This window comes from Lycium barbarum, chromosome 4, assembly GCF_019175385.1.
Source record: "Lycium barbarum isolate Lr01 chromosome 4, ASM1917538v2, whole genome shotgun sequence".
NCBI lineage: Eukaryota > Viridiplantae > Streptophyta > Magnoliopsida > Solanales > Solanaceae > Lycium > Lycium barbarum.
This window is the reverse complement of record NC_083340.1, coordinates 139346700-139357552: the sequence shown is the minus strand read 5'-3', so window position 1 is coordinate 139357552 and position 10853 is coordinate 139346700. Positions and strand designations below refer to the sequence as shown.

Below are 10853 nucleotides of genomic sequence, written 5' to 3'. Positions count from 1 at the left end.
GGGTGACATACTTTAAGTAGTTAACTTATCTATGTAATGGACATTTAAGAATACAAGCAAAAGTATTTTTAAATTTTAAATAGAAAATATCTAATAGAAACATATATATTACCATTTGTTCAGGTGCTCAATTGAAATAAATCATAATTTATGTGTTCATTTAAAATTTACTGACAATTTTTTTTTAAAAAAAATATTAAGCCAATAAAGCAATATATAGTACGAGAAAAATGAGTCATATAAAAGAAGTTATAGTATATTCCACATCACCCTCTTAAGTAGATAAGCAATAAAAGATAACTACAAGGTTGAATGTGGAAGAGACGCCTTTAGTTAGTAACCACTAGTTAGAATCTAACTTAGTGACTACAAAATCTTTAGATTCCCACTTATAATATATACTAGTTATGTGAAGCCCGGGCTTAACTCAAGATATAAAAGTAGATATTTTAATTAAGAAAATATAATTTGTGTTAGTCCAAGTGTACAACAACAACAACAACAACCATATACCCATTGTAGTCCCACAAGTGGGTAGTTATATGAAAGCAAAATTTTCATTCCACTTCTTTAATATTTTAACTTCCATTTTGATGAAATTATTTACTTCAAATCAAATGTGGAGCCAGAATTTGACATTTATAACTTATGTATCCTAATTTTTTGAAGTTATTTAGTTCTAAATAAATAATCTATACATAGTTAATGAACTTTTAAGACAAATACATAATTTAACTTGTGCAGCGGATGGAGCTGCTCCTCTCTTAATTAGGGATTAGGGGTTCGAACATGGATATGGAAAAAATCTTTGGAGGAAGCGCTCCCCCCGAATAGGCGCGATACAGTGCGAATTATCTGGATTAATTGGGCTCAAATGCGGATATCGAGCACCAACCAGAAAATCAAAGAATATGAAAAATGAAGTAGGAGGTTAGATAGCTTTTGAAAAGTAGACCTTAAAAACAAAAAACAAAAAAATTTACTTAAATAAATAAGATTAGGACCTAAAAGTAATTAATTTTTAAAAAAAAAAAAATGAAAATTATTGTGAGGACTACAAAAGCTCCCAGGTTCGATAACTTTTGAAAAGTAGACCTTAAAAATAAAAAATAAAAAAATTAACTTAAATAAATAAGATTAGGACCTAAAAGTAATTAATTAAAAAGTTCTAAAAAAATTGGGAAATTATTATGAGGACTGCAAAAGTCCTCACATTTGCTCTTATATTATATAGTAATATAACTTGGCCGAAACCCAACTCCTTCAAAATGGTATGCTGGACTCTCTAATTATAAACATATCTCTTCTAATTCTTACACAACAGTTCCTATTTGGCCCCTTTTTCCTTTCATTGAAATAATGGCTTTCTGGTAATATCCATGGAAATTTCTCATTTCAGAGATATGAAAAAGGTGGTTTTTCCAATTCTCAAATAGTGAATTTTTCAATTCAAAAAGCTATAGCACAAAGCTAACCTTGGGAGTAAAATGCTGAGGAGGGGGATTTTCAACTTTTTTTTTTTTTTTTAATATCAGTTTGCCCAATCTAAATTGTCCATGCACTTGGCAGACAAATTGTCCATGCAACTTGGCGTATACAAGAATTTGTACTAGTTAGCTGTGTCGGTCTATTATAACAACTCATCAGCTTATATCTGAGACTCGCGTTTGGGGCTGTAAAGGTTCTAAGGTTTTATTTCTTGTCCCTATTTGATGTTGACTTTCTATTATTTTTAAGAGTATCAGTCTATCATTATATCGTTTTTAAATTTTCAAATATTATGTACATATATATTTGTGAATTGTGATATGTTTTAGAAGTGGCGGTACCAAATAGACACCCCCCCCCCCCCTCGTATAAGGATGTCTCTGCCACTTCTTTCTATGACGTTTCTGCAATAATACTCTTTTCGTCTCAATTTATGTGACGTTATTCAGATTTGGAGAGTCAACTTCTTTATTATAACACAATCTTTAAGTTATTCAAAAATAATTTATATATTTAAAAACTACATTAAAAGTACAATAAGTCACAAAAAATTAACAATTCAAAATATTTAAAGGAACATATGAATAAATTGTGATAGTTAAGTCTAACCATGTAAATCAAAGGACAAAAATATTACGTAGTACTGTTTTTCTTAAATAGACAGCATTCTGTTTGATAGCTAAGGTCTCAATCCCACTACAACCTAAAGAAATTTAAGCAGCCTCTGTTTTTTAGCTATTCTTTCTTGCCACTCTATTTCTTTTTCAAAAAAAAATTCTCAATATAGCTTCTAAGAGTTTCATTGTTTTTACAGACGGTTGGAGCAAAATTATTTAGGTTTATTGACAAAATTTGTCCCTCAAATGTTTCATATTTGCATTTTCCTAATTAATTACTCCCTTCTTTTCACTTTATGTGGCAGTTTGATAGACTCAAAATTTAATAAAGAAATGATCATGAAACATGTGATTTTAAACATGCCATAACATATGTAGTTATAAGACTTTTGAAATTTGTTCTCTTAAACATGTCATAATATTTGTGTGGCTTTAAAAACTTGTTACTAAGGGTAAATGAGAAATTCAAATTAAATTGTTTCCAGATTTAGATAGTTATCGTAAATTGGAATGGAGGGAGTATTAGAACCCTGTTGACTAAGCAAACTGCAAAGGCAAAGAAACAAGAGAATACAACAACCAAATAGCATTAGTTATTTCCTTTAGTCAAAGGTCATCATTTTTTTCCTTTGACAGAAGTAGCTTATAATTTAATTAGAAAGGGACGGACATATATGTGCAAAACTATAGCTATCAAGAATTAGTTGAGATATCACCGAATATTAGCATATTACTTTGAGTGAATAACTAAGCAATATCATTCACTAAAATTTATTGCTTCACTAACCACTTGAATCAGCTTTAACAACAGAGAAAGTGAAAGATGATACATTGTAAACAAACAAATCCTATTCTATTATGTGTTTGAACTTCTATATACTGACAGCGTAAATGAATTATTGAGCTCCCTAACATAACATTCCAAATTGCATTATTGGACTGATATGCAATGTGACACTACATTGTGCAAATCTGACTTGCATTTATTAAGATTTTAGAATCCGGTAAACAATGGCTGCCTTTGTTCTCTACAAAAATGGAGAAGATTTCTCCACATCTAAGGCTTTGAAATCTATTTTTAGTCTTTGTCTCTCTCCTGGCACGTCTCTCTTTGTGTAGAGGAAGATCTAGAGCGCCTTCTATGAGTTCAACTGAACTGACTGCTTTTCAGCTCAAAGTATGTATACATATGCAAAAGGAGAAATATATATAATTATAACACGATCACACTTATTCTGAATCCGCTGATTCTAGATCCTGAATTCGCCTCTAGATCGTATATATAATATAATATGTACTCCCAAGTAAAAGAATGTAGCATTTTGACATAGTTATTCACCTATTTTCCTTTAATGAATCTCCTCAGAATGCTGCTTTCCACAGTGCATTCTCTCCCTCACCACACCGGCGATGGACCTCCTTTATACGGTAAACAGACCCGCAGATCCCACTACAGGTCCAGTCGAACGATGCAACACAAATGTTGCCTGCTTGTGCCTTCCACTCACAATCTGCAGCAGCAAGTACTTTCATTTATATCAAATTAGGTACATACAGATGAAACTAACTACTTTTTTAAGAACATTTTGCTAGCATTAAAAAGCAAGGTCAGGCATCAACAGTCACACGATTTAATTTCACATATGGTTGCTGAACTTTACCGCTACAAAGAAAAAATCTGGAATTAGCTACCAGCTTCGTCGCTATGTTGCTCATAGCTAAAAGAGTTTTTTTAATAATCAGTGGCTAAATAGGATTAGCAACGGATTTTTCTGTTTAGCTATTGAATTTGTCCGTCGCTAATTCCTTTTTTTTTTTAGTAGTGAAAGTTGTGGTCATGAAACTACTTTCATCACATTAAAGTAACTGAATTATGTGTAAATTGCTCAAAAAATGCAATGACTCAAAGGTAGAGATCATACGTGAAATTAACTCCGGTCGCACCACATGTAAGAGAAGGTACTGATGTTTTTTCAGTTGAACAAATATTGCACCAGAACCTATCAATAAAGGCTAATTTTGAGAGTACTTGAAGCAGTGTGTTAAAAGCCTCCATTTTCTCTGGCTAATTGAATTTGTTCTCAAAGAAAACTTCCCAAAAATAATTTTCCAACTTTTAGCATTACTGTTAAACTTCCAGCATTTCATAGCCAACATTTGAAAGGTGGAGGAAAGCTCATACTGATGTCACATCTTAACCAATCAATACAAAAGAAGTTATCAATTCATATAAATCGCAAAGTGGGAAATGTCCCCAAGAAATCCAACAAGTAACTAACAATTATGTTATGCAGAAAAAAGGATACTTTACCAGGTGGGGTTCCACAACACAATCGGCGATCATCTATATGTTGCACATCAAGTCCAATAAACCAAGCTCCCAGTGACACATCCTCATTGGTATACTTATGTAGTACATGCCTTCAAATATCAGAAGATTATATAGAGTTAAAAAAAAAAAAAATCTACGTTGCTCGGACTCTTCAAATATACTGACGAGTGTGTGTCGGCTCTTGCAAAAGCTACGCACTAGAGGATTCGAGCAACATAGGAAAGAAGAACTACTATGCTTTTATTAGAATTATTAAGAAAAAGATACTTAACTGGTTTTCTGATATGTAAGTGGCTAAATCTTTCGAAATGGCATATATTTGTCCTGTAGCATGACGGAAATACTTGTCTCCGAACTTCCAATATTCTGGTTCATGATATCTTACACCCCTGTAATTGAAAACAATAAGATGTTTAAAAAAATTGAAATTTCAATATTCAATTTACAGAAAAAGGTAAATGTCCGTACTTCCGAGAAAGGACAGGACCAGATTTCATGCATCCGATATATATACGTGGTTTCTTACGATGCCTTGCTAATGTTTCCCCTAGTGTAGCTGCAACAGAAATACAAAAAAATAAGCTTGCATATGCAGTAACAAGTCTTAAAATCTTTATATGCTAAGGTGGAGAAATTGTGATAAAATTTGGTTACCTATATTGACATGAACATCATCATCAACCTTAATGTAATACTCTGCATCCCACAAGTTAACAGCTGTGGCAAAATAAGTCTTCGTCTTGGCGGACAATTCAAGATAACCCTCAATATGATCCTGTTAAAGGAAGCAGAGTGATGTATCCTCTTTTATGTATAGCATAAGTGAATGATTGCAGTAAGTACGAGAAAAAGTATTACCAGGCGCAAGATATCACCATGCTTTTTGTCCTCAGCTTCAATAGCTCTGTCTAATATCCCCCCTAACGTGGCACTGCACGATGAGTTTACAGCTTATAATTAGACAGCACATTAAAAGTTTACGTTGCTTATGAATCTAACACAAGATTACACACAATGTCCTCTCAGTCGTGTCGGATCCTCCAGGAATGCCAACTCAAAAGCTATGCATTTTTGGAGGATCTGCAACGAGTATGGATTGGAGGATCCGAGCAACATAGAGCTAAGAAGGAGATAGCATGTTTGTTTGTGGATATTTTAAATCTTGGAGAAAAGTTCCCAGATCCAAATTATTTTCCTTTTCTCCTATTTATATTTAGTTTAATTTCATCAGAGAGTCCAGCATGATTTTATTCCAAACTTTGAGAAATATTGGCAAAGTTTGAGGTAGAATTAGAATATTTGTGCATATAATTTCATCATACCAACAAAATTTGACTAAAGTAATAAAAATATCCTAGCTATATGAAAAATTTCCACTTTCAAGACAAGGTCCAGTTAACTGAACAGAAGCAAAATACACAGATATAAATGATTTGTGCAATTGAAAATGTTTATCAGAAGCAAAATCACCCACCCATGGCCAATGACGAAGCGAATGATTACTCCTTTCTCTTCTTCCAGCTTCCTTCGTTTTTCACCTGTTTCACCATGTTAAATCAACAATGTCAAATATCAGACAAAGCAAATGCTCAGCATGAGAGGGCAGATGTATATGTGATGTATATAAAGTACAAATATACATAGAATATACATATTGTATATTCAAATTTACATACTGTATTATATACATAATCAGTGTGCATTTTGTACATTTTGGCTAGCGCCCGTAATTAATTTCGGCCAACGGGCCAAAAATGAAAAAATCCCTTAAAAACAAACTAGGGGGGAATAAGGAATAGGCACGGTCAAAAGAACCTTGTGGCATCCATGTAGCACGAATTGAATCCCTTCTTTTTCTGCTACTAAACGCGGTATTTATTCCTACCACCATAAAATATTTTCTTTTTCTTCGTAATTCGCCCTTTTCGATCCTTTCTGATATTGGAACCCCACTAAGAATCGACTCTTGTGCTGCTTTTGCTGCAGCCAACTCCATCTCCAAATTTGAAATTGTTTTATCTATTGTCCTGTATAAGATATGCAGTTATTCATCAGCATTTACGCCATCTCTATCATATCCAATGCAAAGTTTCTGTCATAACTTATTACTTCCTCCGTCCTAGTTTATGTGACATTTCATTCCTTTTTAGTCTGTCCCAACAAGAATAACACCTTTCTATATTTAGTAACAATTTAACTTCAAACTTCCAATTTTATTCTTGATGAAATGATTTATAGCCACAGAAATTTCTATGGCTTATTTTAGACCATAAGTTTTAAAGTCCTCATTTTTGTCTTAAACTTCGTATCCAGTCAAACTCTTTCAGGGACGGAGGAAGTTAAAAAGTACGAATTAAATGGAAAAGAAAGCGAAAGATGATTGAGAAAAACTCACTGAATAGCATGATGTGTGTTAGTAACTTTCCCAAAAATATCTTTAGATACCAGTTTTATATCTTTCTGCTGCAACTAAACAAAAAAGATTAGAGTAAAGATGTTTGGTTTTAAGGGAATTAAAAAGAATATGAGCTTTTGTTTGGAGATGATTTTTTATTTACATAGAATTAGAATACTCACAAATTTTGTAATGCAACCTTCTGAAACTAACTTCAATCTTTCAGCTTCAACTGTAGTTGTTCTTGTAATTCCACTTTTTGTTTCAGAAATAATCCACATTCTGCAATTAATATATGCTTGCATTATTGTCAAATTATAATTCATGAATAGATGTCCAAAATATGATCATTCTTTGTGATATTTGTAAACTAGAGCTAAAATAATTTTTACACTATCAGATCATATAACAGGTAACCACTGATAATAAGTAGGATTAGAAACTGGAAAATAAGACAGGTTACCTGCTACAACATTAAAATATACTGATAGTGTAAAACAATTTTAAAAATCCTATGTCAATACATTCATTTTTCCATTTTAAAAATCCTTAAAAAAAATTGGGTACTTGCTCACTGTGGAATCATGTCAATAGATTGTACTATTCTTGAACATATAAAAAGAAAGAAAATATGATCTTTCAGTTACTCCAGATTGCAGCAGCCACAAATGAGTTGCTCAAAAGAGATATAGTAAGGACCAAATTATAAAATGTAAAGTAACATCATTCAAAAGATAGTTGAACCTGAATCAACTAAAATCTAGCATAGTCAAACAGAAGAGTCAAATAATAGTAGTAAAATACAAATGACCAGCACCTAAAGTGTAAGAAATCAAACAAGATTCTTCAAAATTTACTCTTTCTTTAAAAAAAGGTGAATAACTTTACCTGTTTGTGAAGATCATTCCAGCACAAAAACTCCCAAGACAAAGAAAAAGCGTCCATTTTTTAGAAACTACACTTCTTGAAGGCCTTTCTGTTACTCCTCTGTTCTTGAAAGTCATTTTTCAATACACTTAATTCTTCAGTGGATCAACCAACAACCTTTTTAACAAAAAAAACCAATATGCATAAACTGAACAAATAAAACCAACAACCTTTCCTTATACGGGCCGGGCTTTGCACAGCACGACGGGCTCCAAAGCAAATACCAACCAAATTCAAAGACACCCTCAATCAGAAGTCTCGTGTTCCCGCCCCGGTATATGAAAAAAAAAATTTAGGGAGCACTTCCCTTCAATGGGCCGGGCCTTACACAGCGAGAGTCATCATTAGTCCAGCTCCAAAGCAATATCGGGCCAAATCAAAACATCCACAAACCAAGAAAGCTATAATTCTTACAGCAAAAGTGAGTCCTAGGAACAAACGCTGAGGAAGATATGCAGTTTATAGTAAGAAGGTATATTTAGCTTATTAAGGGGTGAAGACAATGAACATCACAGCTATTACATGTACCAAATTTACCAAACTGTCCTTATCAAGATTGAGGACCTTTCTCCTATAATGAAATTTGGTTCATGAATCATGAGAAACTGTACCAGTTTTTTCCTACAGTGGCTTACATAAATGCCTACTTGAATGGTGAATATCAAGAGCAAAGATAGTAAAATTCAATAACTTTAGTTCAAATCTTATAAATGTATTATAATTCATATATTATGTATAAATAATTTATTCAAAATTTATAAATTAAAATTTCTAGCTCAGAATATATGCCTGACAGTTGCTTTTAAGTGATTGGGTAATCAGAAGAGAGAGAAAAGTTCAAGGGAATCCATAACATCTTGACATGTGTAAGGAGATTATAAGCTTTGGTCTCTGTCAGAATGGAAAATTTCATCTCATACTACAGTGTAAGTGTGTGTGTTTGGTACTTTCATATTTAGCTTAAATTGTACTCTATTTAGCACTCCATACAGATTAACTAAGCAGTAATTGTTTTAGGTGGAGAAAGTGACAATCAAGATTAGGGAACTTCTTTTTATACTCGTGGTGTTCGCGTTACACACATCTCGACCAATTTCATGAGGTACAGATGTATCATATACTTCTACCCATTAAGGTCTGGACATGTGAACTATTAAAATCTCATGCTTCTCATTTCATTTTATAAAGCATTGGATCACACCCTTGGGTGCAAGATTAGGGAACTATGTTTATTTTATTCTGCTTTAGATGTTGTCAGTTATATATCTCTATTCTATTGAAATTTTTTGTAGATCTTACTTCCTTTTCCAAAAAATTATTTTCTTAATTATCTGGTATCCTGAATTTATTAGTCCGGCTAATAAAATCCGGCCAACATAAGGCTTATGAACGGAAAATCGTTTTTAAGATCTGATTGGAGATTTTTCCATTCTCAATACTCGAACCCGAAACTTCTAGTTAGGGTTGGAGGAATTCCATTCATCGACACTAGCCTTTGGTGATTTTTTTTTTTTTAAAACTGTTCTTTTTCACACATTAACATACATTTATATTTACTTTTATCACTATGGTGCATATTTAGGCGTTTGGACATAAAAACAACAACAACAAACATAACCAGTGTAATTTCACAAGCGGGATATGGAAATGTATGCAGATCTTACCCCTACCTTTGTGAGGTAAAGAGGTTGTTTACGATAGACCCTCGGCTCAAAAGATTTGGTCAAAATAAGTTTAAAAAAAAATTGAAATTGAAATTCTATTTGAACATGCATTTCACTTGAACATAGTTTGAAGTTCTCTTAGTAGGAAAAGACTTCACTTGAACTCAATTGACAATAAGTTGATCTAGTCAGATTCAGCTTCAAAATGTTGTTAAAATTGAAATTTAAAAGCGAAAAGTGTCGCAAAAAAGCGGGAGCCTTTTAATATGTTACGAAAGAAATACTAGTACTATTTTTATTTTCAACTTGTTATTACAGTTTTAAATTTGTAAGTGTTCTTTGATGAAAAATATGGCCATAGAGCTTTGTCGTCATTTATAAATTTTAAAGTCTTAAATATTCCTTTTTAACGAAAAGAAACACAAACTACCTATTCTGATAGAGACATTAAGCCAACATTAATAAACACTAAGGTTTCTATCATTAGACTTATTATTATAGTATATTTCTCAATAATTAAACTATTATGGCCCTTTATATTCATTGATTGTGAGATGTTGGAAGCACACAAAAACTGAACTGAACAAAGCATTGAACATAGTGAAGCAACCCATTAAATGATTAAGAAGAGTTGGTAACCGCACTGAGTTTTTCTTTTATTTTTACAGATACCAAAATAAGAGTGAGTGACACGTGGTCCTGCTGGTAGCCAAGAACATTACGGTGAAAGTGACAGACCTCTTCTATGTTTACATGAATTGTAATACTATTTCGATAGCTTGGCGCACTAAAATTCTGCTATACGTAAAATCTGGTGAACTAGATCCAACTAAATTATCACCAAAGTTGTTTTCACGGTAAGAACATGTGACATTCTAGTCATACAACAATAAGTAATAATTTCTTATGGGTGGAGAAGCTTCACATCGAAATAAGAAAATAGTCCCTCTCTCCTACTAGCTGGTTACATCAATTTTTAAATATAAAAAAAGTAATGAATCCTGATAAACAAAGTTGTCAAAATCGGTTCTATTTATTTGCAAATGTATAAATTAACCAAGTGCTGTCTTGTTTTTAGACGTAAGAAGGGTAATAAAGACAGCATCACAGTAGACCATACTATATATTAGTGATTTATATGCTGACCTTAATATAAAAGAAAGAAAAAACAAGTTTTGGCTGTTGTAATAAAGGGGGACAATTAATTGTTCTTATTGTGGAGCCTGTCACTTCTCCACCATGGAATGAGAATATGAATTTGAGGGACCTATTAGTTATTTTTTCTATAGGACTTGTATGTAAAATAAAGCCACCTTATAATTGAATTTGAACGTAATTACACAACTTGATATATTTATTTGATCAAATAATGACTTGAACAACATGAAATTGAATATAACTTAGAGGAGCAATTACATTTTCTAATTCTC

At 32.5% G+C, this 10853-nt stretch overlaps 1 protein-coding gene across 3 annotated transcripts; it reads right to left on the bottom strand.

The window, feature by feature from the left end:
- Window positions 1-3024: 3024 nt before the first annotated feature.
- Window positions 3025-8462, bottom strand: LOC132636647 (probable beta-1,3-galactosyltransferase 2). Of its 3 annotated transcripts, XM_060353608.1 has the most exons (12): window positions 7930-8460; window positions 7721-7819; window positions 7015-7114; window positions 6833-6906; window positions 6253-6464; window positions 5912-5975; window positions 5296-5368; window positions 5092-5212; window positions 4906-4993; window positions 4710-4826; window positions 4417-4526; window positions 3025-3616 (listed from the first exon to the last, which is right to left on the bottom strand). In XM_060353608.1, the coding sequence occupies exons 2-12, from the start codon at window positions 7735-7737 to the stop codon at window positions 3468-3470; spliced, it is 1125 nt and encodes a 374-aa protein (XP_060209591.1). In that variant the 5' UTR covers window positions 7738-7819; window positions 7930-8460; the 3' UTR covers window positions 3025-3467. The 3 variants fall into 3 exon arrangements, with proteins under 3 accessions (XP_060209591.1, XP_060209590.1, XP_060209589.1); XM_060353607.1 differs by having other exon boundaries at window positions 6833-6900; window positions 7721-8462; XM_060353606.1 differs by having other exon boundaries at window positions 7721-8461.
- Window positions 8463-10853: the final 2391 nt, after the last annotated feature.